The sequence below is a fragment of the Ictidomys tridecemlineatus genome, chromosome 6 (genome assembly GCF_052094955.1).
Source record: "Ictidomys tridecemlineatus isolate mIctTri1 chromosome 6, mIctTri1.hap1, whole genome shotgun sequence".
In the NCBI taxonomy this organism is placed as follows: Eukaryota; Metazoa; Chordata; class Mammalia; order Rodentia; family Sciuridae; genus Ictidomys; species Ictidomys tridecemlineatus.
This window is the reverse complement of record NC_135482.1, coordinates 149,171,921-149,189,541: the sequence shown is the minus strand read 5'-3', so window position 1 is coordinate 149,189,541 and position 17,621 is coordinate 149,171,921. Positions and strand designations below refer to the sequence as shown.

Below are 17,621 nucleotides of genomic sequence, written 5' to 3'. Positions count from 1 at the left end.
TTTTATAAAGGACACATCTCAGGAACAGTCAAATGGAAGAGATTTACAGTATAAAGAATAAGAAGGAGAGGGTAGAACAGATTCTTCACCTACTCTAGGCACATGCCCTCCCAGCATATCCATGTTCTCAACAACCCAGAAGCTCCCTTAGCCTCTGTTTCATAGTCTTTGTTGAAACTTTATTATAAGTTATTAGAGATTAAATCATTGCCCATTCACGATTTAATTCAATCTGCAGTCCCCCTCTTTCCCTGGATATCAGGGGTTGGGCTAATATTTCTAACTCTGGAATCAATATTAGTACCTCTGGAAACCATTCCCCATGAAAGGAAAGGCTTGAGACTTATCTAACTCATTGCTAACCAGTGGGTCAAACTGCTTTCTTCATGATCTGAAGCAACTTCTCCTGGGACCAATTTCCACATCAGTGGAATGGGAAGCATCTCACCATATATTTTTACTTCAGAGATACTTCATAATAGATCAAACCAAATAGTGCAATATGAAGAAGTTTTTTGAAAAAGAATACACCACGGCTTTCTTATTCCTAAATAAATAAGAAATGATAAAGCTTAAAGGTTTTTTTTTTTTTAAAAAAAGTAATACTAGAATGAAAGGAAAAGTAAAGTCATCACTACAAGCACCAGGCCAGGAACAGGCTAGTGTGGAAGTCAGCTCAAGAAGAGTTGATATTTTCAACTCTTATGAATACTGGGGGCATATCCAAACATTTAAGGTCAGTACCATCACTAGTAAGCTACCTTTAAAAATGGTTCTTGCAGCTACTCTATGATGGAAATCCTACTAAGCCATCTCTTATGCTTCATCAGCAGTCTCTGATTAGATTACTTGTGCATTATTCTTAAATGGATTTAAATATAATCGACCAACCTCTTACTGTTGGTTTTTAAATAAGGACCAAAGCACACTTGGAAGAGAGAGAGGAGTGTGTGAATTCTAGGCTAATAAACTACAATCTAATGTTTAGAGTGATCTGATGGATAAAACTAAAGAGCATTTTAAGAATTCCCTTGGTGTTTTCCTTTTTAGCAATTTTTATATTTCCAAGGACAGCTCCTTAATGTATCATCAAACATAATTTACCACACTTTACACAAGTCAAATTCTTTAAGGTCACTAATTTTTTTTTTAAACTAGAAATCCAAACTAGAGAGCTTTAAATTGGAAATTCTCAAAGAAGTGTTATTTTACTTGTGTATCTATATGAGACGTGTGTTTGAATTTATTTTTTAAATTAAGTCATTTCTTAAATCAAGAAATATTCTGTTTCATTATTTAGAAGAAAAATAATAAAACAGAACTGTCATCAGAGTTGATTAAACTATTTTAAGGCAATTCTTACTTTTCCATTTTAATCAGTTAATAATTCATCAGGTGGGTTCTTAGTCAACTTGGACATGTATGTGTCTTGCCCTCAACCAGCTCATTCATAATCTCACAGCTTAGTGGGCGGAAGGATCACAAACTATTTCCTGTACTAGTAATCTGCTCATTTCCACCCCCACCCCCTTGCAATCCTCAGATCCAAATAATTGTGACACCCCAGGCCTTTGACTTCACAAACAGTACTTATATTTGGGGACTCTTATTTCTTCTATGATCTCCTACTGTTTTTCTCCAGTGTTTTTTTATCAGAATGTACATGAGGGTTTCCAAGCACCTAGTGACTTACAGATGTCTCTTCCTGGTTTACAGCATGCCAGTAGACTGGTTACATAACATCTGAGCTCCTAAACAAAGGCCCCACACAAAAACCAAGCTGGCTGCATTCCATGTTCCATCAAGTTACTCTCAAAACAATATACAGCATATGTAGTTTCTCCTGCCCATCATCCTAACCCTGATTCTGGAAATAATGTGTCTATCTTCTCTGTTCTCTACCCCTGGATTACTCCTATTTGTACTTTATAACAAGTATTGAAACACCTAGCAAGATCCCTGGTGAGGTGCCCTTACCACCCACCCTAACTGGTAATTGAATCTAACTTTACAACTACCATACACTATTGACATTGATCTTCTGCTCCCAACTAGCTGAGAATTCCTTAAGGGAAGATACCATATCTTATTTAACCTTTGTACCTTCAGTTATATAACATACTATAAATGTTTGCTGGAGGAGTGGATTCTGGATTTAACTTTAACCTCTCATGATAAAAGCATTGAAACTAAAATGGGAAAATATAACAAATTAAATATCTTGGACATTAAAATCTAAGAAACAAGATTCTTTTCAAGTGTGTTGTCCTCATGATAATTATACACCATAGGTGCTAAAGTAGCTGTAGAATAAAACTTAAAAATTACAACTATAAATATTTAAGTTTAAAGCAATCATGAATACATGTTTCTATAATACCATGGCCTAAGATTTACTCTGCTAAGATTTGAAGTAAAAAAGAATAGAAATCATATACATTTAAGTAATCTTTATAATTAAAACTCCTCTAAATATCTCCTGAAGGTTTTGATCATTCTTTCATAACAAGCATACTGAGAAATGCCTAATTCATTTACACATCATGACATAATATAGTGAAACTCTAATTTTAAAGAAAGTTTAAATAATAATTTATTACAATTTAAACATTTAGGGCCAGGGTTGTAACTCAGAGGTAGAGCACTTGCCTAGCACATGCGAGGCCCTGGGTTTGATCCTCAGCACCACATATATATAAATAAAGGTATTGTGTCCAAGTACAACTAAAAAAATAAATAAATATTTAAAAAATTTTAGATTAAATAAACTATCTACCCTAAAGGGAATATTGTTTTTTTGTGTGAAACTATTGAGTTTCAAACTCCCATAAAAATAATTTTACTAGAATATTCTAATAAAGCTATAATGTTTTATAAATACAAGTTTAAATAAAATCAGAAGAGCAAAATAACCTCACCAGTATTTTTTAAAATACTGAATATTAAGTAGGTCTAAAACAAAATCAAAACTCTAGAATACCATTATAAAAGTATTATGACAGAAATGTACCAAAACAAAACAAGATTATAAAAAAAAGCCTGAAAACTGAAAATAAATTGCAGCTTTGTTCAAAACAGATAAGAGCAAATTGAAAGAAGCAGTGTAAGTGAATGCCCAGCCATCCTTATCTAGTAGCTGTACTTCCTCTATTCAAACATTCTTTCTTCCCATTGTTCTGATTCTTGATGGGACTCTATGAAATAATACACCATAACTTGCAGTCCCTAATTAATTTGCTATACCATATACAATGGTGGTTATGTGTTGTTGTTTTCACATTCTAATGTGAGAGAAATGCCTACATTTGACATGAGACCTGGAAACAGGAAAAAGGCTGAAGGCAGATGGAAGAAATGAAGAGGACAACCAACCAAAGGCCTCCAGTCAGTTCTGTGTGCCACCTCACCCACTGTGGGAAGCAGGCAGCCTTGTTTTCTAAAACTATGAAGAGGATATTAAAGAGAAGATGACAGCTTTCTAGAAAACAAAACTATATTCATGGGAGAAGTATATAAAAAGAAAACCTTGTTTGCTATAAATAATTTGAAAATTCGTTTGGACAAACAAGATATTCAAGAACATAGTAAATATTAAATAAAAAGACGTACTTGTCAGAGATGTTGTTCCCTCAGAAACTATAAAATGGTTTTTAATACATGCACTGGACAGAGTGATATTAGTTCTTTCTAATGTGCCCCAGGGTACGTATTAAGTATAGACTGACCAGATTTCAAATAAAATTAGTTTCCAAGTGTAGCTATTGAACACCAAGTTAGCCTCAACAGCACTGTACTTCATATTACTGGGCTTAAAAAAATTCCAAATTTTTTCCAGTCTAGATCTAGATACTTCATTGAAGTTTAATAGGCATTTTAAATTCATATTTTCAAATTATAACTTATCATCCTTCTTAAATTTGTTCTTACATCTCAATAAATGATTGATCATGACTCCTCTCTTTCTCTCAGTGCCTACACATTTGATCATACAAACAATCCTGTTCACTCTGATTTCAAAATACATTTATTTCTTAAGTATTTCTTACCATTCTAGCCTCTGTTGGATCATTTTAACAACCAAGTAATTTTACTGATCCTACCAGATTCTCTACTGGTTTTTCCCCCCTCCCTGAATAGAGCGGCTTAAGTAAACCTCTAAAAATTTAAGTCAGGTATTACTCTTTTAATCAAAACCTTCCTTTGGCACCTCATCTCAATGTAAAGTCAAAATCCTTACATTGGACAATGATATACTACAAGACCAGTTACCTTTCTGACCTAAGCTCTTCTTCTGCTCTCCCTTTCCATCTCTGTTCCAGCCAGATTCACCTCCAGATCTTGGGACCTCTACCTACCTCTTCCTGCCTAAAATGTGCCTCTCTCAAATACCCTGTCCTCCCATGCTTCCCTTAGGTTTTTGCTTAAAGGCTACCTTTTGTAACCACTTAATCTAAAACCTCAAGAACAAACAAAACCAGGAAACAAAAGACCCTTGCCTTGGCATTCCAGTGCTAGAAACCCCATGTCATGTGCACTGGATCCTTTCTGTGATTCAAGTTCTATAACCACCAAATTAAGAGACAGAAGATTTTTCTTTTATGTTCGCAGTTCTACCCAATACCCAAAATGATGCCTGGGATAGAAGAGACACTCAGTAAAGGACTGATCCTTGTTAATACAATTCCTGATTTAGTGCCTGTCAAGCAACAAAAGCTTAATCAACTGTTTTCAAAGAGTCTACTCCCTATAGCATCTAAACAAACAAACAAACAAAAATTTTAATGAGCAAAATTTTACATTCCATAAAACCCATAGTTTGAAAGGTAGATTCTGAGAAATTGCCATTACACTGACAGTATATTGATATTTAAAGGACAAATCTGATCAATTTAAAATCTTTCCTAAAGATAACCTTTCTGAGGAAAGGGGAAAGATTACTCAAGATCCTATTTTCTTGAGGTTCTCCCATGAATGTTAATAAACAATGTTTTAGATGTTTCTATCACATATATCATTTATCATAAGTTAATTCATATTTCCATATGGCATTCTGTAATATTTTGGGGCTGAAAAATTTGCTAAAAAGCAAAAAATCACATGCAGACATCCCTAGAAAAACTAAAATTCAGAGTAGTTAAAGAGTTGCTGGAGTCCAATTGTTCTTAAAGGTTGTTTAGTACTGCAACTGCTTTTGAAAAAGAAATCTTATGCCAAAGTTCAAAATGTGAAAATAGAATGTTTCAGGATAAAGCTGAGGAGAAAAAATAGAATCCACTTTTAAAATTCCATTCCCTAGGCTAGTCTGCCCAACTGGTAAAACTGCATTGAGATATATACTTAAAATCTGTATAATTTTCTACAGGTATACTAGTTTAATTTTTGGAAAAGCACAAGCATTTTTCAATACCATAAATCTACAGAATTCTTCGTTGTACAATCTAAAGCTTGGATAAATTTCAGGCCACACACAGTTGGAATTCATTTGAATAACTTCTAAAAATACATGTTAAAATTCTATAATGATATATTATTCATATAGAGTCATGTTTACCTACATCATTAATGACAGCACAGGCAGGTGTTTGTCAACAAAAAATAATCACTGGGAAATAACATCAGCAACGACTATGCCAAATGTAGAGAACATTTATACTATGCTTACTAGGTGATATTTAAACTTTATAAATATTTATATGTATATATTAACTCATTTACTTATCAAAAGAAACTTCTAAGGTAAGTTTAAAATTGTCTCCATTTTATAAGTAAGCAAACTCAGGTACAGAGAATAAAAAACTTGTTTAAGGTCAAACTTCTCGCACACTAGTATTTGAACCCCAGGTGCCTAACTTCAGAGATTACAATCTAAATAACAGCCTCTCCCCCATAGTATAATGTCTGTTTCATCTAAAATTATGATCACATTTTTATTTATCAACTAAAATTATCAGGGTTATTATAATTATCATTGCCGGTCAATAAAAAATTCCTTAAATTTGGAGGAATAAATGAATTTTAACTGTTTTCCTATTTTCACAAAACCAAGGGTATTTTACAAGGTTAAAAACAGTAACTGTTTAGAGCCAAACTGTTTCACAATTTAATGACAAATGCTTTCCAGTTACACCTATTAATGTAATTTTCCTTAAAAGTTTCACAATCCCTCCAAGATGATGGTGCTAACTCCACAAAAAGAGTACTGACGGACAACTGTAGGGGTTAAACAGCATCCCTCTTAGAGGGACATCCTCCCAGAACCACACAATATGACTCTCTTGGAAATGGGGTCTTTAGAGATAGAATTGGTTAAGCATTTTGAGATGAAATCATCCTGTGATATGTTATCCAATAACTGATGCTCATAAGGGGAAGTGACAACACCAGAGACATGGAGAAGGGAGAAGTGAGATGATAAAAGCAGAGACTGGGGTGATGTGTCTATAATCCAGGAAACACCAAGCATTTGATTTCAGAATTCTTGTCTCCTGAAACTTGAGAGAATGAACTTCTTTATTTAAAGGCACAGAGTTTGTAGTAATTGGTTGTGGTAGCCCTGGAAAACGAATACTGCTACTAATTCAAGATTTGCAAACTACCTAAATACAGCCCAGATTCTGGAGAAGAGGAGGCAATTCTGCCTGCAACATATGATTAGCTCCATGCCTCTTCCTTCCATAGGTTACATGTCAACCTTGCTACCAAAAAGAGTCTGGAGACTGCCATAAATGTGTTTGTTCCATCTATTGCTAAGGATTTTTTTTTGTGTGTGTAAAATACAGATTTATGATGTTAAGCCATCCGTCAGAATGCACTACCCTGAAATCTTCTCTCATCTACTTTGTTTGTAATTTCCCACTTCATGTTGCAACCTGAGGTGCAGTAAATATTGCTTCACAGTGAGCAGCTTAAGAGAGCTCCAAGACCTTGGCTGTCACTGGTGATACTGTCCTATTGCTTGATGTTAGCTATGTCTCATAGGTGACACTGACAGAACAGCTCGAGTAGCTACTTCAAATCTGTAGCTGGCCAAAAATCTGCAAACACTGTAAACTGTTAGTTTCTAGAAAAGATTAATGCTGTATTGTTGCCACTTTCAGTCTGTTGACCTCCAAAAAGATATAGAGGTCTTCCTGATGTAGTTTTCTTCTTCATCATCATCTATCAGCCCAAGCAGCAGTAGATTCAGAAAATGTTCCTAGCTCCATATCTCAAAAAGCAATCTTTAGCTTCAAGTAGCTCCTCCATACCCAGTGTTCTTCAATGTCACTCTACAGAATCCTTAATTCTTCAGTGATTTTTGGCCATGCTCTTTCCATTCCACTCAGCTACTTCCCAAAGTAGTTTTTATTTGCACAATAAAATTATTATGCTCATTCTTGAATTTTAACTTTTGATGCCAACTACATATAGATAATCCTTGGAAATAAACTGGCAGGATTTATATACGTGGCCCCAACCAGTATATCATATCCTTCATAAATCCTATTATTACGTGAGGAATGACTCAGTTATATTTTATCATACCTTTTTTATACTTAATGTTAATTTGTTTAACTTAAAATTCTTACATATTCTACCATTTTATATATACAAAAAAGTATATACAAACCCTATAGGCAAAATACATTTTTAAAATAAATTCACTTTTTATTGCACTTGGTTTGTTTTAATAGTAAAATTATTTTCCAATTCTTGAGCATCTCATTGGCTAGCTACACATAGTCAAATTAGATCATAAGACATAGCATAGGAGTCATAGGCTAGTATTCTGGGCATAGCTTTTTATAGTCTACCTGTAGAATCAGTGCTACATAGCTCAGAGACAACAAATATTTTCATCATTTCCATAGGAGAATGAATGAAGTGAAATAAGGTCTCCCATTTGAAAAGTGATAACACATAATTCAGACTGTTACAGGCTTGAATCTGACACTTGCTTATATTGAGATTACGTGCACTATACTAGCAAAACAGGGATAAGTAGCAAAGAAATTAGATACACAGAAAAAAAGTGAAAAAGATAAAACTAAGTAAACTCTAGTGTAGATGAAGGCATTCTAAAGCAAAACCTAAAATATGCTATAGATAAATCACTAAAATGAAATGTGTATGTTGATGAATATACTTATTCAGAATGCCTTAATATTCCTTACACATGTACTAATTTATATGACATCTATTGAAAAAAAATTGAGGCATGTTATGGTACAGATATGAGGTATCCCCCAAAAGCTCATGAGTGAGACATTGGAAGAAAAGTTAGAAGTGGAATGACTAGGTAATGAGAGTCTTAACTTAATCAGTGCATTAATCCCAACAGGGATTAACTGAGAGGTACCTATAGGCAGGTAGGCTGTGGCTTGAGGAGGTAGGTCATTGAGGGCGTGCCTTTAGGGTAAATATTTTGTGTGCTGAGCTTAGTCTTTCTCTCTGCTTCCTCCTGTGAGTGACTAAGTTGCTTTTCTCTGGCACATCCTCCCACCATGATATCCTACTCCATTCCCAAGGAATGGAGTCAGCTGTCTATGGAATGAGACCTCAGAAACTATGAGCCCCAAAGTAAGCTATCCCTCCTTAAAATTGTTTGGTCTTTTAGTTACAGCAGTGAAAATTGACAAAACAGCATACTTTGAAGTCATGTGGAAAAGACAGTGTATAGAAAAATTCCCAATTGATGATTGGTGAATGTACAACACTGCAGATCTACAAGTGCTTCTTCAACTAGTCTAAAAAAGTGTCAACAAATTTTAAAGTACTCTAGTCTGTGGCCAAAGAACTACAAGCAAACAAGAAAAATGTCTTAAGTTATTATATTAGATTACTTAGGCTGCCATCGCCAGATACAAGAGACTATATGCTTAATGAGTAGAAAGTTATATTCTCATGGATATGGAGACAAGGTTGAAGGTGTTGATCAATTTGTTTTCATCTGAGACCTCTCTCCTTGACTTGCAGATATCCTCCTCACTGTTCTCTCACATCACCTGTCATCTGTGCAAATATATTCCTCCTAATGGCTGAGAGTCCAAACTTTGCCTTTTCTTTTTAAAGAAAAAAAAAAAAAAAGATTGGATTAAGGCTGATTGAAGTGATTACATTTTAACCAGTGTGCTCCTATCTTCAACTGCGGTAAAATTCTGAGTATTAGGGAACATGCCTTCAACATATGAATTTGTGAATGACACAAGGAAGGAAATTTTTTTTTTTTTTTGCTTTTAACCAACAACACAATAAATGCAACGTTGCCTATCGGTTGGCTTCTATAAAATCTTTAATTATAAATATTTCCACAACCAACATAGTAATCCTGTGACTTAATTTCATTTTTATTATATAAACAGAAATATGTAAACTAAGGCATAGTTTCATCAAACTCTAATACCAAACAACTAATTTGAAACAACAATTGATTTATCTTAATGATGCAGATCATAAGGCCCCAATCTTTGACCTTCATGGTATAATGGTTCCAACTATCATGATGTGAGTCAAGCTGCATTGAAAATAAAATAAAATTGAATTAATAACTAATATTAAATATTCAAAATACGTATCAACCTGGATAACAAATTTTACTTGGCATTTTTGGAAGGCTAGAGTAAAGGTTAATAGACATCTTTACTCTGTCTGCTAGTTATAGCAGATGATTTTGAAATTTTCAAACACTATTCAGTTTCCAGGTGGTAGCCACCTGGAAATTAAGTGGTCTAAGCACTCACAGTAGGTGAATAAAGATAAACATTTGTTATTTAGTAAAGCATTTATCATAAAATGTTGGAAACACATGAGGCATTGGAAATCAGGACATACATTTCAGCAATTATCTGGGTCAGACCAAAGAATTGCTAGCTAAGAGCATACAAACAGAGGCTTAAAAGCATAAAGAGGTATATAAAATAAACAGGATGAAAAACTCAAATATAAGGTATCAAGGAGTGCTCCTGAAAGCTCAAAATATAAAAATCGGGTGAGAAAAATATTAGAAATGAATAATTAGCGAATCCACTATAACATGCTGAATATTGCTTTTTTTCTAGAAGCTAATTCTATTCTCAGCTGTTCCAAAAGAGTCTTTGTTCTACAGCAACTATTCTTTTTGATTTTTTAAAAAAATAAATCACAGCGAAATGCAATACAATTCATATTACATGTATGCAGCACAATTTTTTCATATCTCTGGTTGTATATAAAGCATGTTGACAACAATGTGTGTCTTCATACATGTACTTTGGATAATGATGTCCATCACATCCCACCATCCTTACTAATTCCCTGCCCCCTCTCTTTCCCTCCCACCCCTCTGCCCAATCTAGAATTCATCTATTCCTCCCATGCTCCCTCTCCCTACCCCACTAAGCTAAGAGTCAGCCTCCTTATATCAGAGAAAACATTCAGCATTTATTTTTGGCAGACTGGCTAACTTCACTTAGCATTATATTCTCTAATGCCATCCCTTTACCTGCAAACGCCAAGATTTTATATTCTTTATTGCTGAGTAACATTCCATTGTGTGTATGCCACATTTTTTTTTTTTACCTATTCATCCACTGAAGTGCATCTAAGGTTGATTCTACAGTTTAGCTACCATGAATTGTGTTGCTGAAAACATTTATGTGGCAGTGGCCCTGTAGTATGCTGTCCTTTGGGTATAGACTGAGAAGAGGGATAGCTGGGTCAAATGGTGGTTCCATTCCCATATTTCCAACGAATCTCCATGCTGCTTTCCATATTAGCTTCACCAATATGCAGTTCCACCAGCAGTGTATGAGTGTGCCTTTTCCTCCACATCCTCGCCAACATTTACTGTTGTTTGTCTTCATAATAGCTGTCAATCTGACTAGAGTGAGATGATATCTTAGAGTAGTTTTGATTTGCATTTCTCTAATTGCTTGAGATGATGAACATTTTTTCATATATTTGGTGACTGATAGTATATCCCCTTCTGAGAAGTGTCTGTTCAGGTCCTTGGCCCATTTGTTGATTGGGTTATTTGGTTTTTTAGTGCTTAGCTTTTCGATTTCTTTATATACCTTAGAGATTAGTGCTCTATCTGATGTGTGAAGGGTATAAATTTGTTCCCAAGATGTAGGCTCTCTGTTCACCTCACAGATTGTTTCTTTTGCTGAGAAGAAACTTTTTAGTTTCATTCTATCCCATTTATTAATTCTTGGTTTTAATTCTTGTGCTATAGGAGTCTTATTAAGAAAGTTGGGGCCTAATCCCACATGATGAAGATTAGGGGCTACTTTTTCTTCTTTTAGATGTAGAGTCTCTGGTTTAATTCCCAGGTTCTTGATCCACTTTGCGTTGAGTATTGTGCATAGTGAGAATTAGGAGTTTAATTTCATTTTGTTGCATATGGATTTCTAGTTTTCCCAGCACCATTTGTTGAAGAGACTATCTTTTCTCCAATGCATGTTTTTGGCACCTTTATCTAATATAAGATAATTGTAATTTTGTGGGTTAGTTTCTGTGTCCTCTATTCTGTACCATTGGTCTACTAGTCTGTTTTGATGCCAATACCATGCTGTTTTGTCACTATTGCTCTGTAGTATAGTTTAAGGTCTGGTACAGTGATGCCACCTGCTTCACTTTTCTTGCTAAAGATTGCTTTAGCTATTCTGGGTCTCTTACATTTCCAGATGAATTCCATAATTGCTTTTTCTATTTCTATGAGGAATGCCATTGGGATTTTGATTGGAATTACATTAAATCTGTATAATGCTTTTTGTAGTATGGTCATTTTGATAATATTAATTCGGCCTATCCAAGATCAAGATAGATCTTTTCATTTTCTAAGGTCTTCTTTGATTTCTTTCTTTAGGGTTCTGTAGTTTTCATTGTATAGATCTTTCACCTCTTTTGTTAAGTTGATTCCCAAGTATCAGAAACTTACCAACCAAGAAAAGCCCAGGACTAGATGGATATACAGCCAAATTCTACAAGACCTTTAAAGAAGAACTAATACCAATACTCTACAATTTATTTCAGGAAATAGAGAAAGAGGCAGCACTTCCACACTCATTCTATAAGGCAAATATCATCCTGACCCCAAAACCAGGCAAAACACATAAAAGAAAGAAAACTTCAGACCAATATCTCTAATGAACATAGATGCAAAAATTCTCAGAAAAAAAACCTTGGCAAATTGAATACAAAAACATATCAAAAAGATTGTGCACCATGATCAAGAGGGATTCATTCCAGGTGTGCAAGGTTGGTTCATCATAAAGAAATCAATAAATATAATTCATCACATCAACAGACTCAAAGAAAAGAATCATATGATCATCTCCATAGATGCAGAAAAAGCATCTGACAAAATACAGCACTCTTTCATGTTCAAAACACTAGAAAAACTATCGATAACAGGAACATATCTCCACATCGTAAAGGCCATCTATGCTAAGCCTCAGGCCAACATTATTCCAAATGGAGAAAAATTAAAGGCATTCCCTCTAAAAACTGGAATAAGACAGGAATGCCCTCTTCTACCACTTCTATTAAACATAGTTCTTGAAACACTGGCCAGAGCAATTAGATGAATGAAATTAAAGGGATATGAATAGGAAAAGAAGAACTTAAATTAGCACTATTTGCTGATGATATGATTCTATACCTAGAAGGCCCAAAAAGCTCCAACAGAAAACTTCTAGAACTAGTAAATGAATTCAGCAAAGCAGCAGGATATAAAATCAACACCCATAAATCAAAGGCATTTCTGTATATCAGTGACAAATCCTCTGAGAAGGAAATGAGAAAAACTACCCCATTTACAATAACTTCAACAACAACAACAACAACAAAAATAAGATACTAGAGAAACTGTTCTTTAATAATGGTGTGAGAATTTCAGTTTAACCAATGAATTTATCCTGAAGTAAAGGGTGGCATACCCAGAAATTTAGGTGAGGTTCTTAGTAAGCACCAGAAACAAGCATCAAAAAGAACTTGACATCTTCTTTAAGTTTCTTGATGAAGTAAAAAGCCAAAGAACATTTTACATGCAGTAGCCACTTTCCATAGATTTCACTTCAGCAGAATCTACCAGGCAGAGTTGAGGTCCTGAAGATTATACTCAGATGTGACAAATGAGAGAAAGAAAATCAGAAGAAGGGACCAGAAAGGGTTTTCTCAATTATATAAAAGTTGAGAAGACATTAAATGTGTAGGGATCAAGAATCCTGTCTTGTGGTACATTATGATCCTAATGCCTATTTGAGATGCAGATGGAAATGGCAAAAGATGTTGGACACAGAAGAGTGAACCTTAGAAGTAAAGTCTGGGACATAAATTTGTAAGTTATTAACATAATTAATGATGACTTTTAGTCCTGGGGAATTGAAGAGAACACCTCTAGGAAAGTTGTGGGTAGAAAAAGAGAGAGAAGGGATCAGTTATTAGGCTAATAACAGCAGCTATATAAAGAGGAAGCAGAGAGCAAGAGGAAGTAAAGGATATGGGAGTAAAAGGTAGGAGTTATTAGGGCCAGACACCTGATGTCAGTGAAGTTGCATTCAGACACAGAAATTACACATTGGACCAACACAAGAAAATAGCACAACTTCATACACAATAACTCCAAGTGCAGACTTGTTAAATGAAGGGCTAAATACATGATTTACAGAGTAGGTTAGTATGGCATTTCTGAAATTCAGAGTTGACAAGAAAACAATAGACGTATTTTGTGTAGTTATGATAATGCTAAAAGAGGGTTGACCACATTATGCTGTAAACTTTACCTTGGTTTTATTTTAATACAACCTCCTAAAAACAACCAAATTTTTTTTAAAAAATAAGATTTGTCATTATCTATTCATTAATAAAATAATGTTTCATTTTAATACCAAAACAGCTTATTGAGAATTGATCAATAAGACATTCATAGCCAATTAACTTTAATTGTTTAGACAAGAAAAATTGTATTCAACACCTACAAGTTCATGAAAGAAAGAAATATTACAATGGTATACAGAAATATAATAATGAACCAAAATATTTTCACTGGAACACAACAGAAAAACTGTAAGCCATTATCTCTTAGAAAAGAAGTAGTCCTCCCCTCCCCTCCCCTCTTCTAGTAGAGAATAGGAAAGGCAACAGAATACAACAGACATGAGTATGTCAATATGTAAATCAATTCAAGTGTAACTGATGTGATTCTGCAATCTGTATACAGGGTAAAAATGGGAGTTCAAAACCCACTTGAATCAAAGTGTGAAATATGATATATCAAGAACTATGTAATGTTTTGAACAACCAATAAAAAAAAGAAAAAAAAAAAGAAAAGAAGTAGTCCTAATAAAGTAGATTTTTGAAAATTGTCATATGGGTAAGCTCATTAGTTGCAATGAAAGTTACCCCTGCTGATCTAGGAGTACCTAATGACCAGGATTTTTTATGTCTCAAAAACAAAGGTACTTTTAAGTTCATGTGCTAGCTCACCAAGGAGACCTCAAGTCTGAAAACTTCCAAATGATGATACATAAGAGCAATGAAGTTCTCTGAAGCAAACACAGATATATCATCTAAAACATTCCATTTACTCCTCTAAAATCACATTCATTAATTGGGTTAGATAATCACAGAAACAATTCAAGAATCACCTATACTATTTTAAAAAAAATTCAGTGATATTTCTTCTATTCAAATATGAAGTTGGCTGCTCCCTGTGAAACATATTAGCAGTATTTGCTGATTCATACACATATGTGTGTCTCCACTGTAACAGATGGAAGATAAAACCCCCAGTCCCAAAATGCCCCACTGAAACACCAAAAAAACAAAAAACAAAGAAAAAAAAATCAAATTACAAAGTTACAAAGCTTGCAAGTCCTCATGAATGTTAAATAATTTTTAAAGTATCCTAATATTTTAAAGAATTTTAAGTACAATCAAATGAGACAAGGTAAATATTTCAAGAACTTAATTTAAAGTAAAAATTCCTAAAAAATACGAATTTCACAATAAAAACAATGCATCTAAAGAGAAGAATGTTCCAGCTCCCTGCTCAGTTTTAGAACAAGTATAAAAAATGATAACCAGAAATGTAAACTGTCACTATCTAGAAGCGCTTGCCTGATTATTATAAAAACGTTAACATCAATTAACACTATTACCTACCCAACCATCTTTTTCTCAAAAGAAATCTCTATATTTCAAGGAACTTTCTGCCACTACCGCTATCTGCTAAACTTGCTACTTACAAAATTTAATGTCCACAAACACTACTCACTTTCAATTTTGTTTTCATCCCATTTGCTTATATATTCCAAAATGTCTAAGTCTCACTTTAAAAGTCAATTTCACTGACTTAATGAACCAACCAGTTAAAAGATAGATTTAATAACCACTAAGTTTTTCCCACTCAGTTCTATTCCTTTTCACCCTGACATATATTAACAAAATATAATTTGTATAATGTCTCTTCTTAAATTCCAAAACAGAAAATATGTATATGTTTATACATATATATATATACACACACACACACACACACAAATTATATGGATAATCACTATGTATGTGTACATATATGGTATACATGTAATATTTCATACATGTATACATATATGCATTTATATATACAGAGAGAGACATTTTCTTATTTCATAAACATTTTAATATAAGACAGGTAAAAAGCAGTGTAATGTAACATTACTATAAAAGTGAAAAATAAAGTAAGAAGCTTATTACTGGTCTTAAAAATCTATGCTAATTATTTCTAATAGGCTGTATGAAATATGTCCTTCAAGAAATATGTATCATGGGATAAAGTTACACAGAACATCAAAGCCAATCAAATATCTCTTTGTAGATAAAGTACTATAAGCATCATTTTACAGAAGAATTTGAAAGAGGTAGAGAATGATAAAAGCACTTAAGAAGGAATATTCATTTGAATGTAGAAGAAAATAAAAAACCCTTCTTTAAGGTCACAAATTCCAACATTAAGAAGAAAGCAGGGGCTAAGACTATAGCTCAGTGGTAGATCATTTGTGAACATATAGAAGACCATGGGTCCTATCCCTAGAGTACAATGAAAATAAAAAGAAAAGAAAGTAGGAGAAAACAGAGATTTTTTTTTTAATGACATTATTAGTAACAAGTGGTCAAAATCAAAAGAATACAGATACTCCTCATTCTATATCTCGTCTCCCAGAATGTATACACAAATTGATTGTTTCAAACCAGTTAAAGTTGTTTGCATAAAACCAACGTGAAATATAAATGAAAACTGGGTATTTAAGTTGGTAATAAAATTTTTATCTTAAATCATAATATAACCAATAAATAACAATGGATTCTATCCTTTCTGACCCTTAGTAGGAACTAGAACCAGGTTAGAAATTAGGGCATTAGAAAGGGTTGAATTGAGACTCTGGCAATCTGGTGTCTTCGTGGAATGAGATCTCCACTTTAAATAGATCTTGATCTTGTGGAAAGGGAGACACTGATGGCTACATCTGGGGTCAAATATATAACAGTCATTTGGTGGTCATGGGTCACATGGAATCAAAGGAGACACCGTAAGGAGACCAAGCAGCAGAGGGTAAGTCTAGCATGCATCCATAAAATTTAAGCCACAAGACAATGTGTTCATAAATATAAAGTTTCATTACCAAATACATTGAACTAACAGCTCCAATCATGACAAGTCCTAAAGTAAATATCCTATTGTTTTCTATTTTTAAAATTTGACACTGAATATAAAATGTTTTTGACAAAATGAGAAGTATATACAAATAAAAAGCATTATATTCCTTTAGAACTGAAGACCAGAGCAATAACGTATTTTTTTTCCCAAAGTACAAACCTTTACTAGCTTTGTCTAAATGTTCCAAATCGTCCACAAAATTTAGGATATCAGGGTACTTTTCTTCACATATTTCTACCAGGAAATGAAGTAATGTTGTTTTCTGGTCTGCTGATTTTGTGTCCTTTAGCTAAAGAAAATGAGAGGGAGACAAAACATTGTCAGAAGTATTTTGATAATCTACCTACTCAAATAATGTTTATACTGTATTTGGTAGATAAGAAATAAGCTGTAAAATTAATTAATTTCATTTTTGAAAAACAAATATTTCAATGCTTGAAAAGGTACTTTTTACTTGCTTGGTCAAAATTATTAATATTTGTTGTAAATGAGAAATAACTTTAATTCAACCTAGGATGCAACATTTTCTGAGAAAAAAAATTAATGGTCACATGTCTAGAAAATCAGAAAAACCTGAAAGTCTATGTAATACCAGTACCCAAAATTACTAAATGATAAATGGGGCATTCATCCATTTATCATTTGACACATATTCAGAAGCAAGAAGCTGTTTAATTTTTTAAACCATTTGCCCTGATATGACAAATAGTTTAGTAAAAGCAATTACAAAGTAGTTTTAGGACAACACAATATGTGAACTGAATGAACCTCTGAAGGATGGGGTTAGGAGAGGGAAGAAGAAAATTCAGAAGTGCATATTTCAGAGAGAATAGCATTTGAAAAGGGCTTGGTATGGTTTGTACTTGGTTTGTCCCTCAATGATTCATATACAGGAAAAATGGTCTTCACTGTGGCTATGGTGGGAGGTAGAATCTTAAAGAGATGGGGTCTCATGAGAGGTCCT

General features: G+C 33.7%; 1 protein-coding gene across 1 annotated transcript in view; it reads right to left on the bottom strand.

Moving 5' to 3' along the window:
• Positions 1–17,621, bottom strand: part of Diaph3 (diaphanous related formin 3) — a 455,034-nt gene that overhangs the window by 177,196 nt on the left and 260,217 nt on the right. Inside the window, exon 22 of the mRNA XM_005338141.4 lies at positions 16,817–16,946. Within this exon, the coding sequence (XP_005338198.1) occupies positions 16,817–16,946 (130 nt within the window). The remainder of the gene's footprint in view (positions 1–16,816; positions 16,947–17,621) is intronic.